The 16,192-nt window shown below is 39.1% G+C and overlaps 1 protein-coding gene across 8 annotated transcripts in view; it reads right to left on the bottom strand.

Annotated features, from left to right (window-relative positions):
- Window positions 1–4,118: 4,118 nt before the first annotated feature.
- EPB41L3 (erythrocyte membrane protein band 4.1 like 3) overlaps window positions 4,119–16,192 on the bottom strand; it is a 135,839-nt gene continuing 123,765 nt past the window's right edge. For all 8 annotated transcript variants that reach the window (XM_042868706.1, XM_042868707.1, XM_042868703.1 and 5 more), the window contains 11 exons: window positions 15,789–15,980; window positions 12,805–12,879; window positions 12,300–12,401; window positions 10,885–11,586; window positions 10,250–10,372; window positions 9,352–9,729; window positions 8,370–8,501; window positions 7,863–7,961; window positions 6,711–6,791; window positions 6,330–6,446; window positions 4,119–5,175 (listed from right to left, as the gene is read on the bottom strand). In XM_042868706.1, the coding sequence (XP_042724640.1) occupies window positions 6,336–6,446; window positions 6,711–6,791; window positions 7,863–7,961; window positions 8,370–8,501; window positions 9,352–9,729; window positions 10,250–10,372; window positions 10,885–11,586; window positions 12,300–12,401; window positions 12,805–12,879; window positions 15,789–15,980 (1,995 nt within the window). In that variant the 3' untranslated portion in view covers window positions 4,119–5,175; window positions 6,330–6,335. The remainder of the gene's footprint in view (window positions 5,176–6,329; window positions 6,447–6,710; window positions 6,792–7,862; window positions 7,962–8,369; window positions 8,502–9,351; window positions 9,730–10,249; window positions 10,373–10,884; window positions 11,587–12,299; window positions 12,402–12,804; window positions 12,880–15,788; window positions 15,981–16,192) is intronic.

The raw sequence follows: 16,192 nt of genomic DNA, 5'->3' as shown, positions 1-16,192 counted from the left end.
CTATCAACTGAGTTTGGTCAGAAAACCAGTGTCTGAGAAACAACTTCATAACTCCATAGAGGAAAGGTGCCTGTGCAAACACTGTAAGGAAAGTGAGAGCATCATATTAGCTGGTCTCTTCTTGCTGGAAAAGGCTTTGAAAGTTTCTTAATCGTTTGCTTTTGTAACTTCAGATATATTGCTTTCATTTTTCTTTTGCTCTGTTGTATTATCTATATGTTCCTCCCTGAGACTTTCAATGTTTGGTGATTTTTTTTTCCTCCTAATCATCTTTTATCTTATACTCTATAATTACTTCAAATATTCCAAGATAATACAGTTTTATCCACCAAAAATCGCATGTCCAGAACATGACAGCAACACGTGCAGCAGCAGAATCCAGTATAAGGCAGGACTTGTTCAGAAACACACAACTGTGCTGTCTAATTCAGTCAGTTCCAAACCTCCACACATTCCAGGCTCTGGATTTTGCAATGTAGTTTAGACAACATCACTGCAAGAGCTTTGATTGTGTACAGAAGTAAACATCCATGGCACACTTTGCCACAGAAGCAGACAGCACAGTTACGTCAAGAAAATGAGAAAGAAATTCCTAGTAAGCTCTGAACAAAAAGAAATAGATGACTTCTATTTATGTTCTGTACCAGAGAGGACAGATAACTCACATGCATTTAAAAAATGAAAACAATTTCTAGTGTCAGTATTCTTTGGCTGTGTCATTGTAATACCTCTTAAAGACAATGCCATTAATCCTACTTACAGTGAGTGATGGTTGTTTCAGCTGTAAGAGTGAGGTCATTGATTTATGGAGGTAATAGCTGCATTTGGGAGCAGGATCTGAAGGAAGAAAGCTAAGATTTTTGCATAACGTGAACATACTGGTCTTCCTTCAGAACAGGATTTTTTAAATTCTGGTGCTAACACTATTTGTGGAGGCCATTAGTTCCAGCTGAAAAGCAGGACTGATGGTGAAGGAGAAGATAGGAAAAAGGGTGGAGAAGGGAATCAGATGTCAGAATACAAAACGATTTAGATTGTGAACTGGTGCTAACATAACGTTAGTTCCAAGATAATATAACAATCTGATTTTAGTTAACGAATACAGGAATTTGTGGAAAACATTTTTATATAAAAACTAGTAGCAACATGCCTTACTGTTCATTTCGGTCTAAATCCTTATGAGTCAGAACTAAAAGATGCATAATTAATAATGCCTCTTTCAAGTGAACGACCAAGTTTTTATGAGGAAGGCTGGCATTTTGTATTGTCCAGAGAGGACTCTGGCCAAACACTGACAACCTCTTTCCTGAAGCGGCATAATTACAATGATAAAAGATACAGCTGAACATCATTTACAATGTAAGATTGATATCATCATTGGAATCTGTAGATTTAAAGAGAGCAAAGTATTTTCTCTTTCTTTGAAAAAAACATGCAGTGAGGTTACCATTTCTCATAATCCCCCCTTTAGATACCCCAAACCACCATTACAGTTTGGGATCTATACAAAACTTCAAATGGTTCAATTCATCTCTATTATCAAAGAGATAAAAGAAGAGATACTAACATCTATTTTTAATACATTGTCATTAGCCAGATGTTACTCTCTAATGTAAAAGGCATGAGAATGGGATATCATCTAATTAAAGATTTTACTTAAAGTACATAGATGAGGTGAAATCATATTGTCAAAGCAGTGAGCTGTTGATTGGGACTTAAGTACCGTGGGAAATATCACTGTTCCTAATGGTTTATGATATCTAAAGTCAAAATGAGGCACAGCTGCCTAAATCTGCCTCAGGACTAAGATGCTGAATAGGACTAGGCTGTTAAATTCTTGCTTTAATCTAGTATCTGGATTTTGAGGCCCATTAACAGTTTTTGAAATGCTTGTACACAGAATGTCATTATTAGCAGTTTTGGAGGATAATGCCTCAAAAAAAAAAAAAAAAAAAGTCAGTGAGAGAACTGTAATGTTATCTTGTTTGATCTTAAAAATGCCAAATGTGGTGTTTATTTCTGTGCCTATAATGGTTACAGTTGCAGTGCTTGCTTGTGTAGGACAAGCAAAGGCAATGACAGAGCCTTTTCCTAGGATGCAAGCACTCCAGAACAAGATGATTAAATAAAGAAGACTAACTTACCCCTTCAGATGACTGACAACAACTCAAAACAAGTACAGTCTCAGTGAGGTGTAACTCCTTTGGCTTCTAACCCATAAATGAGAGAGGAAGAATGGCTCTAGCTTCCACCCCTTCCAGTCACTCAGGTGCATTACTTGCACCTGAGCTCCCTGTGTTAGCCACACCTGGTGCTCAACCATTGCTTCAGGCTGTGTCCTGGCGTTTCCACTGCAGCTCGTTATGTTGATTCTTGCCTGGTGTGCAAAGCTCTCCCATCATGATCCTTTACCCCAGTGATGCAGAGCAGTCACTTCTCATGGTGCTGGAGCTGTGGCTTCAGTTGTAATGTGAGGCTGTCTTGTACTGACGTCTGTGTTAGTAACAGTGCTTTCAAGTAACATTATTTGCTGGTTTGTTTTACAAGCTGTTTTATGTCAAGACACAGGACAAAGACCAACAATAAAAGAGAAGAGCCATAGACAAAAGTTGGTTGGTAGAAACAGGCAAGTGTTTTTTATTTCGTGTGGCACAGCATTAGGCAGACAACCCAAGAAACAGTTTCTAACAAAAACCAAGACTATTGCTCCCAGGAACCATCCCCCAAACAAGGGTCTACTGCCAGCAGCGGCACTGAGATGTCCTTGCCTGTCCACTCTAATCTCCTCATATTTTGCACATGCTTAGGCTGTATCTTAGCTGTGAGCATCCTTTCTAAGGACACTACCTTTTAAAGATACAATATCTTTAGACAGCATACATACTGTGCAGTATCACCAAAGTACAATCTCCTCAAGCCATGCTAAAATATAATGCTATCTCTGGAGAGAAGGCTTTGCAACCACCTCACCTCTCTCTGAGGTAATACAATGCTGTTTCTCAGCTGACAACATAAGGGACACCTGAGGGAAGATCAATATGGCTTCAGAGTCTACTTTTAAACTCCTGATGCAGTAGTGAGAACCTGGAAGGAAGTCTGCCGGGAAGCTGCGTGAGCACCTCTTCCACCTATGGCTGCCGCAGGCCGCTAGCAGCACCAGAAAGCTGAGCCTACCTTCACCAAAGAGGGCAAGGACATACTCATCTCTAAATATAAAAGACAAGTGGGGAGAGAGGTCAGCCGAAGATCATAACATACCGTAACCTTTGCGTTACTCATCAGGCAAGAGGTAAGAAATGCAGTATGGGAAGTTACACAGTTCGCACTCCGGATTAAAGGCATGAAGAATGGCTGGTGGAAGGAAGACATTTTAGAGACTGAGGGCAAAGCTTCTGAAGCCTTGGGATATAATTTTTAATTATTATCTACAGATTATTCTTTCTATATATATACTATTTTTTCTTTTTAAATTAAGAAAATAAACATTTATTAACAAGTCACTGGGTCAAGCCTTGCCCTTGACTGAAGCCAAATCCATTGACTTCAGTGAGAGGGAGCCCCATGTAAACAATGAAGGGCAAATGTGGCCCTTTATGTCCTGAAAAGTCTGCTTGTATCTATTTCTTTCAATCCTGCAAGGAGATACAGATTGAAGGGTGAATTATTCGTCAAGAACTTCTCTTGAATTATCAGGGGAGTGTCAATGAGATGTGGCAAAAGAGCAAGGAAAAGGAATAGAAAATTAATAATGCTTTGAAGAGAGAATTTAATCCATGTTTCTGAGTAAAAATGCCAGAAGAGAAGGGCTACAGGCCCTTACTTTCTAAGCAACCAAAAAATCCTTCATTAAGCCTCAGTGGAACAGTACACAACTACAGAAAACAGGAGAAACCAAATGCTTCTTTTCCTTTGAAACATCATTTACCCAAAGGTAAACAAGGTCATCCCTTTGGGTCCCCTGCAACTCTAACTGTCGGCACAGTGCAGTCTCAGCCTCTGAAGACAAAATGTGTCTACTGTGCATATACGTAAAACCTGTGGTGCCTTACAAATGCAACTCAAATTTTGAATATAAGAAACACTAGGTTCTTTTAGACACAGAACAATACAATTTTGGATGCATTTACCACTTTTATTTCACTATGCAGAAACATACATTCACCATGTGTTGTGATGCAGCTGACAGTGTAATGGACTCTATCCCTTCAGTGGGTATTATAGCTGAACACTAACAAGTTTTCAGTGGACGTTCTGTACAGGTTAAGGCTTGACTCTGAACTAGATAGTAAATGCTGACCAGATTCTCAAACAGATTTTTTCTTTTCCTCTGAGAACAAAAAGGGAAATCAATAGAAAACCATCGTGGTTACTTTAGATTAATAACTTTCTAATGCTGCAAACTAAGTAAAATACAGATTTTTTTTCCCAAAATAACTACATATAATTTACAAGGTTAGGATCTGTGAAGGGTGACCAGAAGCTGACTCTGAACAACGCTGACAAAAATCGTTAAAGTTAATAAGCTAAAATAATTACTACCTCATAAGGTATTCAGTCAGGTATACAAAGCACACTTTGTAAGCATTTAAATATTTTGATAAGAGTAAAGATTTGTCATTGTTTATCGGGCAGTAATAAAACAAGATGAAACAATTATAAGATTCAAGTTGTTTACTGAATAAACTGTGTTATTGGCACATCTAATGTGTGGTAAAACATTATACACAGTACCTATAGAGCTTCTAGCATTTTGGGGGTAATCTTCATTTACAATATCCGTAAACAAAAGGCTTGCCACCTAACAAATTTTAATCTGTTTAGACTTTCATAAACTGTGAAAGGCATGAACTGTTTATGTGTTACATGAGATCACTGTTTATATTGTTTATGAACGTGCAGGTATAGCTGAAAACTTAGATATTTTAAGAAAATTAAAAATGCTGCTTTTCTGTAATTTTATCGTTGCTTCATGCAATATAACTGCTGCTGATTCAGATTGCTTTCTAAGGGAAGAAATCTCTGCCAGTTTCTTTATTAACGGTCAAGATCAATTCTTCTGTACTGAAATTTTCCATACACAGATACAAGTCAGTCAGGTTGGAACTGAGACTCCATAGAGGCTCTTGTATTCCTATGGGTGAGCATGTCTGGATTCATATGCAATCTAGATTATTCCTGCAGGAGAGAGAATTGCGTTAATTATTTGCAACAACTGCTATCTTACAAAAGAGATTTAGTCCAACTGTTTGCACAAAAACTGTATCATCTCAGTATAAGCAACTTGGCCCAAATCCAAAGTCCAGCGATGCCAGTGGAAAGAATTAGTGACATCAATAGACTTTAACTGAGCCACTTTACGTTTTCTCTTCATCAATTAGCAAGAATCACAGCTACTCACTCCTCAGTGATGGGTTCCATCTTCCAAAATAAATAACAAAAGGTGCTGTGCATCATATTCTGTTAATTCCACCAAATGCTAGGGAACATATACGGTTTTAAGAATAAAATGCTGCTACAGATTTAAATAAAGTAGACAAGCAGCTTTTTTTTCTTTCTTCTGCATACAGCATTCAAAGCAATTTGTGCAATGGTGCCGGCATTAGCAGCTTTTACGTAGCAGGTTAGTATGCATGACATATTTCTGCACACAGAGTAAATACAGGAATATTAAGATGTCTCTTTAGCCAACCACAACTGGAGAGCATGCCTTTATGGGAAAAAAAAAAAAAGAAAAAAAAGCTTGACACAAGAAAGCTGCATCATCTTCTCATCCTGATAAACAATGCTGCTTTAAAACATAATGTGTCCTCTGAAATACAAGAAAGCCAAGACATCCAAATGCTGACACACTGAGCTCACTGGGTTTGAAACAAAAATTAAAAGCAGGTTAGGCCATGTCTTTGCAAGTTTGGAATAAAGCTTAACTTGTAACATATCTGCACAGAACATTGAAAAAGCAGCTATAGGTTTTAACCTTGGCATTTTTTAAACAAAATGCATACCTTTAAGAACAACAGTTTGTTCTTAAATGACACAGAAGCAGACAACAGGTTTTTTTGACTTCAGGATTAGCATGGACAGTGAGAAATTTGCAGAGAGCCAACAAAAGCAAATGAGTAGTTTCTGTTTCTCCAGCTGGCACTATTTAAATGAAGACAGTCAGAGCTGAATGGGCTTTGCATTCAAATATCAAAACTGATAAACAACACAAATGCAAATTGCAAATGCCAGAGAGAGAAAGTGAAGTTAGAGGTTAATTATGGTAGGAAAACAACCTTTGCAACATGCCAGCCCAGTAAATGCCTATGAAAATCATCTAGTCTTCTTACCTGTGGTCAATCCTCCCCATCTTCTGGTGTGATTTCTGTCTCTTTATGTACCACTACTTTGGTCACTGACATGTCAGGGTGCTGCTCTTTGGCTTCTTTAATTGCCTGAGCCAGCGCCTATCCCAAGGAAACCACAGAAGGGCAAAAACAAAAAGGAGGTGGAACATGCATGATCAGTAGCAAGGTGGAGAGATTCATGAGATATTACACAATTTACAAATGAGGAAAATGATTAAAATATGAAATATACTATCATTGATTTAACTACTAGTTCAGTTTAATTTAAGGCATGTCAGTTTGAACAGTGTCTTTTAAACCAATGTTTAATAATGTTCTGTTTGGCAGTCTTCAAGGTAGCCTTGAACAGCTTAGAGATTTTACCTGATCATGATCAATATCTGCATCTCCTGTGATGACTATTCGTTTTTCGATTCTTGTCTCTGAGATGCCTCCTTTCACAGTCTAAATGAGATTGATAAATATATATCAGTAACTGGCTTTAAAGAGTGATGCAACCCATTTGGAGGATGATCACAAATCCAGATGTGGCCGAATTGAACAAACTCTAGACACACAGAGGGGATAACCCTGTACTGCAATTGGAGCTTGCTCTGAATGGGGGGTTGGACCTCTCCAGAGTTCCTTCCAACAAAAACGACATTGTGATTTTAACCAACATGTACACATCAAGAAAGATATTTGCAAGTGGTGGATCAAAAATGCTATTAGTGGTAAACTCATCCCATGAAAAGAAGAATGGACATACAAACAGCTCATATTAAAACCTACATAAGTCTTACTGCAGGCTTCAGAAGAACAGAGAGGCTGTACAGCCCTTGCACAGCTCATCTACTGAAGGGTGAATTGCAATGCAGAAAGATAAAACGCTACCTTCATCAAATACTAGTAAGAGAGTTGTCACTGTACAGTGTTTCTGCTGAGGGAGGTCCTATTACTGAGTTGCTGCCTTGAAAGTGGAAGACCCAGCATAATTTGTCTGTTCAGCCATAAGCTTTCTGTCTGACTGCAGGCAAGCTCCTTACAGTACAACACAACAGAACAGCAACCACAGTGTCTGAGCTGACTGAATGTCCCATTATGACTATATGATGCAGATTTACAACACCATTTCAACACTGTGCAGACCAAATAGCGCAGGACTCGAAAGCAGTATAGTCCTGTCAATACGCACTCATGCTGAGGAAAATTATTCCTTCCTTTTGAACCATTCGATGTCAACTTGGCTACATTGCTCCCTGTTTCAGAGAGCATTTGTTTCTAATTCAAATAGCTCTGCACAGCAGTGTAGACATACCTGAAGGGTTTATACTTTTCAGATCACTACTATTAAGTCCTTGGATGATCGGTTAATTAAGGTAGTATACCCAAAGACAGGTGAACGAAGAGAGAAACCCAAAATACATAGGATTTTGTCCAGAGATTATAAGCATGTGTCTATGTTTTAAAATAACAGAAGCTAAGAACACACAGATCCTTCAGAAATAAAAAGCTTCCCATTTCCAGAGGACTCACTTTGGTGATGTGTGTAGTGGTTGTAGTGCTGGTGGTTTCAGATGTGATAGTTTGTGCACTCATCAGCACACCAGGCTCTGAGTCAGCACCACTATCCACCTAGAGAACCAAAAAACAATCATCAAAAGCATACTCTTAGGCACAGGAAGACAAGAACTAAATTCCCTATTTTTATTTTTCTTCATAGAAATTTATTTAACAACAGGGTAACAACTGCTGTTAAGGTGATTATGTGTCGGTAATTCTCTCTGCATTAAGACTCTACTTCTGGAAGGACAGATGAGAAACTGGGGCTTTGAAATGTAGTTTTATCAGTGTTCTTAAAAGGCCCTACATCAAAACACACCAGCCACCTACAGGTACACTATACTTATGCACTTACTCCCCATACTAGTATTGAATTCTTGAATAACAGTTCACACTAAGGAATACAATAAGATATGGATGAAGAAAGATGGCTCCTCAAGGCCACGTTAATTAGATGTTGGCTTCTGTAGGATTTCTTACCTGTGAAGACTCATATGTAATGGTTTTTGTTTCTGTATGGACTACTGGCACTTCCTTTGTTGAAATTTCAAGGTTTTCCCCCCCAGTAGAAACACTACTGAAACTGATTGTTTCAGTCTTCACAACTGGTGACTGTGTGAACAACAACAAAAAAAGAGATTGGAAAATTTAGTAAAGATTCTGGATTTCTCAGAAAGGGTGTTTTTTGGTGGGGGCCGCCGCGTAGGGGGAGGGTGTTGCTTCTTTTTGCATAGGAAAAGAAGGAGTAGCAATAGAAAGTGGTCTACGTTTTAAGAAAAAAAAAAGAGAAAAAAATCCCTTTGTCGTAATGGTACACACACATATATAGTTATATAGTGCTGGCAGTTTGACACTATTCTGGATTACAAGACAATGAGCTTCAGGAAAGATATAAATATTACACATGTTCTGAGAATGACAAGAGAATAAATCCTATTCAGGCTTACTTTTCAATTCAGCTTTCAGAAAAAAAGGAGCAAAACAAGGTCTCCCTACCCTTCTACAAAATGCTTCTTGAAATTCTGCTAATGGGGCTAACATAATAAGCACAGATTGCTTAAGACATAGTACAATAATCTACAATTGTATCAAGCATGGAAAAAAAATTATTTTCTGTCTTTGAGGACATGCAAACTTTGCCAATCCTGATGGATTTTCCCAAAGAGAATGCCAGCTGAATCCTTGTTGCCCACTGCATAAAAAGCCAGCAAATGAGGTATTTCTCCACAGCATGAAAAGAGCTTTTAAGTAAAATATGCGTGGCATTTAGCCAAGGATGGAAACCAGCAACAAGCCTTGCAGGTGCCATGCAAGGAGGAAATAAGAGGAGAAACAAACTGCCTGCTGTAAAGGCGCAATCATACAAGTCTTGTACTCTTTACTTTCCATGAGAGGAATTGACTTAGTCCACTACCGCGTACATTTACAACTCAGCACAAGAACTGATTTAATAATGAGTTACCTCAAAATGAGGTTTTCTTTCCAAAGAGTCTGAAACGTGGACTGTTGTACTGTGCTCCTCCGCTTGCTCATGAGAAGTAGAAGCAGCAATGCCTTCCTGTTTCATTACAGCTTTGTGAGCCTCTTTTTTTTCCTCTTTAGCCCCCTTAGTCACAGCAGAGCCCTCCTTCCCCTTTGCACTAGCAGATGCTGCCTGAGCCTGGGCATCTGCAAGTCCAGCCACTGTAGCGGGATCCCCACTTGCATGCACATTCATCCCACGTCTCTCCTCGATAACCACAGTCTCCTGTACAACCTTCGTCACTGCGTCCTGGTGTGGCTGAGCCTCTTGCTTCAATTCGCTGGAAGTTATCTCCTGAGATGTCGTCGTGTCTATTCTCTGTAGGGAAAGAGGGAAAAAAAATATTCTCATGTTGAAAGCAGAAAACGCTACACAGAGCAGCTCCTCAGCTCAATGTACTGTGAACATAAAAGTGGGGTATTACATTTTGCCAATTTATTTCTCTCGCGTTGATGGATTTTCACTCTAAGGACATAATCAGAAAAGTAGAAATGAAAAATAAAACAAGAATTATGATTTTGGAAGTGAAGAGAAATGTCAGTGTTTTTATCCTTGGTAGTTTTGTGCGAGTTTTATAAAGGCAAAATACAGCACCCTGTAAAATGACCAAAATAAAGTGAAATGAGATTAAAAAAAAAAACACAACACTTTTTTTTGTTGTTGTTTTTTCCCTTTTGGTGAAGTTTCTGTTGTGATCTGTTGTAACAAAGGACAAGGCACAGCAATGCCATGCGTTAGTCATACAGGCTCTGAGTTATGCATAAAAACAGGATACAGAAGCAAATCAAAAGTAATCATTGTGCAGTTATAACACCAAGGGATGGAATCAAACAGCCACCTGTGCCCAGCTATGGGAAGTAGTAGTAACCCCTCCTATGAACTCAGTTGGCTTTCTGGCAGACTCTATTAAACTGAAGATATCTGAGCCATCCAGGGTTTTTTCACCAGTGGACTGTTTAGTCTAAATAGACAAAGAAATGGAGAGTCATACACAGATGAAAGGTCGACCCACATGCACAGAAATACTAATTGACTGGAGGCAGAGACAGAGGAAAGGAAGAGAAGGTTGCGGGGCACAGAGAGGTTGGGAACAGATAAGGATGGGAAAATAAATTAGAGCAAATTCATACTGGCTGTAGTAAGCAATAATTACAAAGCATAGTTGTTAGCACTGGCGTTTTGCTCATTCAAGCAAACCTTATTACCCTTTGGTTAACAAGCAACAGCGGCAACACCACATGTCAGTAACGTGGATCTTTAAATAAACCGGAAACGTTGGAAGCCTTATATAATGCCTGCTTTACACTGTGGTATGGCTTCAAATCATGAGAAAAAAAATAAGCTGGGTTGGCTGCTGTCAACATAAAGCCAGGCAGCAGGAGAACTGAAAGGCAGGGTAGTGTGAGGGCATTGCCTAAAAGAAGTCATGCTTTAATCTTTAAACTGTGGCATGAAGTCAAAGCCCTTTGTTACCACTACTTTTGACGCAGATGACTCAGTAACATAGTGAGCAGTAGCAATGGTAAATGGTTGTTCTCTGGAGTATCTCCACTCAGACACGCTTTTATCTTTCCAGGCAAATGCCCCTGCTTTTGCAGCTTCACCATCAAGGTGCTTTTCTGCTTTGCCAAGCTGCAGGCTTCTCAGTAACTGCACATCTTGGTCCATCCTTAGCGTCTTTTTCAAGCTCTCCTCTTCAGGACTTTGCAACTGAGATTCGGCTTCCTTTATAGGTGTCAGTGAGTCAGACAGCTTTCTTTTTGTGCTCTGCACATCGGCCTTCTCCTCAGCGACAGGGTCTACAATCCCATACTTGGCCACTACTGGAATGATTTTCACAGATTCTTGTCCTTCCTTCTCCTTTTTTTGCAAAACTTCTACAGAAGGCTGTACTGTTTTCTCTCCCTCTTTAGTTTTACTTGTCATGGTAACAATTTTCCCAGACACAGCATCATAGGACTTTCCTAAGGTGAACATTTTCTGCTTATTCTCATCTTTGGATTGTATTTCACTTTCCAAGTCCTCAAAGCTCAGAACAGTACTGGATTTTAGTACCTCAGGCGGAATGCCAGCTTTACTGCTCACAGTCACCACTTTGTACGTCACACTTTTTTTCGATTCACCATCAGCTACCTCAGAAGGTACTTTGTCTATAATAACCCAATCCTCAGTGCCCTATATTTGAGATATGAAAGCTATATTAGAATATCTGAAGGTTTATCTGTGTTTCAGGAGCACTAAAGTATGAAGTCTTTTAAGAAATCAATGCTGCCTTTTCGGAAAGCATAAAATAATTTTACCACTGAACTTCTTAGAGCAGTTATTAAACAAATAAACAGCATCACCTTAGGCGAAGTTAGATTTCTTTTAGGTTTCTTCCTGTTAGAGGCCCGTATAATGCGGACACAAAAAATTATATTTGCCACACTTTTCTGCAGTAATTTGAAGCAGAATAAAATGATCATCAGGATCATCCTGAGGTTAAAAATCATACATCGCCATGGTTCGTTATGCTACTTGAAAACAAGTTACAAAAATAGGGCAAATAAGCCCATTCAAACTGGATCCCATTTGCAACAACCACACTTTTGATGAGATTTTAAAACAGTATGCATTCGTATGTAGCTGCAGTCTACACTGCAGTCTGCTTTTGTTAGAAAACATCAACCCCCTTCAGCATTATTTAAATATAATAGTACAACACAGGAAATGCCATACTACTAAGGATATTGAACTGAAGACAACGTCTTTTTTTCTCCTTATGCAAGTATACTACATGATTTTCTCTGTCTACACAATCAGCATCCACTTATTTGACCATAAGACTGTAACTTCTGCATTTAACTAAGCAAATGTGGTTATTTAAAATCGAATGAATTAAAAATAACCTCTAGGGATGATGGGATACTTTTCTGGATAATGATTTGATGAGAAGTAACCAAAGTGTCAGCAGATTCTCCTTCCTGTAGCTTCTTCTCTATCACACTCGGCTAATAGAAAAACCAATAAGAACACAGAGTTCACCATCACTCAGTAATCTGAATTCACTTGACAGTATGTAGGAAATTCATTCTAATGACACAAGTGCCCCATTCATCACAAAGTTCTCAGTGTAACTTATGCTGGAAATGCATGCACAACTGCAAACAACATCCACAAATAGCACTATGCAAGTAGAGCTGTAACTAGCAGAGAAATCAATCTGTATTAGATAGCCAGAAGCACTGGAGAGACCACATTCCTCTGAACCTGGCCCACAAAACATCTGTCTCTAAAATTAGGAAATAAGTACGAAAATAATAATTTAAAAAAGTGGTCTGGAAAGGAAAAAAAGATAATAAACAACTGTCAGTCTATCTGATTGCATTTCAAGAAAGTATGATTAGTTTTTACCTGCATTTCAAGGAATGTAGTACCTCCTTTCTGCAATACTATGAGTTTTTCTGATTTTTCTCTTTCTTCTTTGGTCTAATGTCAGGGGAACAAATGGTTTCAGTAAATGGAGGGCATACAGTCCACTATACTATAAAGAAATATGATAAGCTATTGTATAAAGTATTTACTGCATGATAAGTTAGACAACAGAACTAAAATAAAATAATTTTACAACTGAGGCCTCTCTCTGTTCACGACATCATATGGATGCAAAATAGACATAAGTATAAAGCCTGCATAACTGGAAAAAATAACAAATTGAGCAATACTTGGTTGTGGATGTGTGGCATTTATTTTATCCTATGTCATTCACTTAAGTTTGTCTGGTGCCATCTGATGTGGCTTCCATCTACAGGCTAAGAACAGGGACCTGCGCCTCACTCTGGCTTTATTTCTTCCTTAAATTTCCAGCTTCCTCTTACAGAATGACATCAACATCCTCTTTGACTTTACCCTTGGTTTTTATTTTGATAATACAACAGCTTTCATGTTCTGCAGCTATCTGGCCAACATTATAGTAGCCATTTAAAATTATTTCTCATAACTAAATAAAATGAAATAATTTCTTCCCATTATTGTGAGAACCAACTGGTGACCTGACAGGCTCAATCTGACCAAACACAAACATACCAAACACTCCGAGTGTGTGTTTTACTTTCCTCTCTGTTCTTCTTTTATTGTAGTAATCTTGAAGAGCTAGTTGTAACAGAACTGAATACACCTTTGAAGTGGCTATTTTGAGTGAGTGAAGTGTGTAGCATCTTTGCGGATGTTGAGCTACCACACAAGGAAGTGTGTAAGTGCTTTGGATCCTGACTGCCTCTGCTGATTTTGACTATGCATGGCTGAAGATTTTCCTGACAAATTATTCTATCAGCAGGATGTGCAGTCTGAAACAATCCTGCCTAGCACAGACAAAAAGGATGTCATATGTTACTAGAATTCACCTCAGAATTAGGCTCTGAGAACTCAAATCCACTCATATTTTTCACAGCAATTCATTTAGATGCATGTAAGGTATAGTAACTGGACATTGCTTTTGAGCAAGTTACTTTCCTCCAGTAAGAATGCTACCAGATCAGGATATTTCTTGCCCTTTTTATTTCCAAATGAATGCTTAAGCTAGGATGTCTTTCCTCAGGGTAAAACCTACAAAACTGTAATGCTTTGCTACTGCTTGTGCGGTTTAATCAACATTTTGTTATTAAATTTGCAAAATAATTAAGACATGAAACAAACTCAGGGGGTTATTTGCTTCACTCACACTCCTCTGATTTGGATTCAGCTTTCCAGCCACTCACTTTTTACCAGGTTTTTACCTCTTTAATATGTTAGATGCGTTCTGTTTATTAGACTTACGATTTTACTTTCAAGACAGAAAACCTGCATTTTCATCTACAAACATGTTTGTAAGATCTATTACGATTCCTGAACAAGACAGTAGGAGGAGGTGACTGCTCCCCTCTGCCCTGTACTCATGAGGAGCAGTACTACACCTGGACCACTGCCTTCAGCTCCGGGACCCTGTCTCGCTCCAATTTATAGGCAAGCTTTGAGGCACTGATGTTAACAGAATAATATCTTACAGGACCACAGCACAAGAACAACATGAACCTATCAGAGAGAATTCACAGGAAGGCCATGAGGCTGATCAGCAGGATGGAGCACCTCCCCTGTGATGAAAGGCTGAGAGAAGTGGAGTCATTCAGCCTTGAGAAGAGAAGGCTCCAGGGAAACTTCACCGTGGCCTTCCACTACTTGAAAGGGGCCTACAGGAAAACTGGAGAGAGACTTTTTACAAGATCATGTAGTGATGGGCCAAGTTATAATGGCTTTAAGCTAAAAGAGGACAGATATAGTTTAAATATAAGGAAGGAAATATTTACTGAGAGGACAGTGAGGCGCTGGCACAGCTGCCCATGTAAGCTGTGGTGCCCCATCCCTGGAGGTGCTCAAGGCCAGGTTGGATGGGGCCCTGGGCAGCTGAGCTGCTGGGTGGCAGCCCTGCCCACTGCACGGGGTGAGACTGGGAGGGCTTTGATGTCCCTTCCAACTCAAAGCATTCTGTGATTCTATGATCTATTGGTCCTAAAAAGCAAGCAGTAAACATAAAGATGATTCCTGTCAGACAGAAACCAGATTAGCACAATGGAATAAAAAAATTACCTTCATGCAAACTACTCAAGCAAGTTTCTGTTTGCACTATTGGATTTAATCAAGACGTTCTCTGCTTGTTATAAACACTTCTGTATTTTAAGGCAACACTAATACTATATCGTTGCCTCTACATCTCAATATCTACCCATAACCTAAATAGAAGACTACTTTTTAGATGGTGTTAAATCCTCACAATCATTTTAGACTGCACAGTGAGCAAGATTTTGTTCCTGCATGAAAATGTGCATGCTTAGCAACCTACACTAATTCTTCAATGGGTAACCAGCAGACGGCAGCAACTATCAAAATCCTTACGGAAGTGGGCAAGCAGGTCCAATTATCATTATTTCTTCTTCATCCTTAGAGACTGACAAGAGTTCTGCCCTTTGGTCTGTGTTTTCTTGTCAGGCCTGGTACTGTACCTCCACCCATGTTGCAATGCCACTGCTCCCAAGCAGTAACAGTTATTTAAATTTTCCCTCAATCACTGTCATGTTTTGTTTCATGCATGGGCAAACTTCCTCAAGCTTACCGAACCTGTAAGGAAGCCTGCATTTTGCACCCTTACAGAGACCCAGTTCTGCTAGGTAGCTAGCAATGAATTCTGCAGACTATCATTATACATATAAACATCAGCTATCCGCTTTTCCTTGTACCTTTGCTGGTAGAGTCCTGAGAAAATAGAGCACCTGCAAGTATGGAGGGGCCTCAAATATCTTCTGAGAGCTACTCTAAGTAAAAATGAATACATAAATATATTATGAAGCCTTTCAGATCTTGCTGACCTCTTCAGGCACTAGTGGTTCAATCATAGGAGCCTCCTCCTGCCTTGCTGCAAGCCGAACGGGAGATGTGGAAAGCCTCTTCTCCCACTCATTAGACACAGCCGTTTCTGTGGAGGTTTCCAAGAAGGTTCGTTTCAGCTCGCTTATATTGGTCTGATGTTTCATCAGATCTTCCTGGGTTTTGTCTAGGTCCTAGATAGTTTTAAAAGAATAGAGCAGTTTGTGATACATCCTAAGCCAACGAAATTTCAGAGCCAAAACACATAACTCGGTTAGTAAAGAGGAAAGTAAAATCTTGGGGAGCCAGGGAGCACATCACTAACACAACACTCTGTGAAAATGTGGCATTTTGAGAGGTAACAGCATAGCATATCTCATACAAGTGAGTATAAATATACTCTTAA

This window comes from Lagopus leucura, unplaced genomic scaffold (genome assembly GCF_019238085.1).
Source record: "Lagopus leucura isolate 7727_CA_CO unplaced genomic scaffold, USGS_WTPT01 Super-Scaffold_100002, whole genome shotgun sequence".
Classification (NCBI taxonomy): domain Eukaryota; kingdom Metazoa; phylum Chordata; class Aves; order Galliformes; family Phasianidae; genus Lagopus; species Lagopus leucura.
Note: the sequence above shows the minus strand (reverse complement) of the source record. Positions and strands in the feature narration are given on the sequence as shown.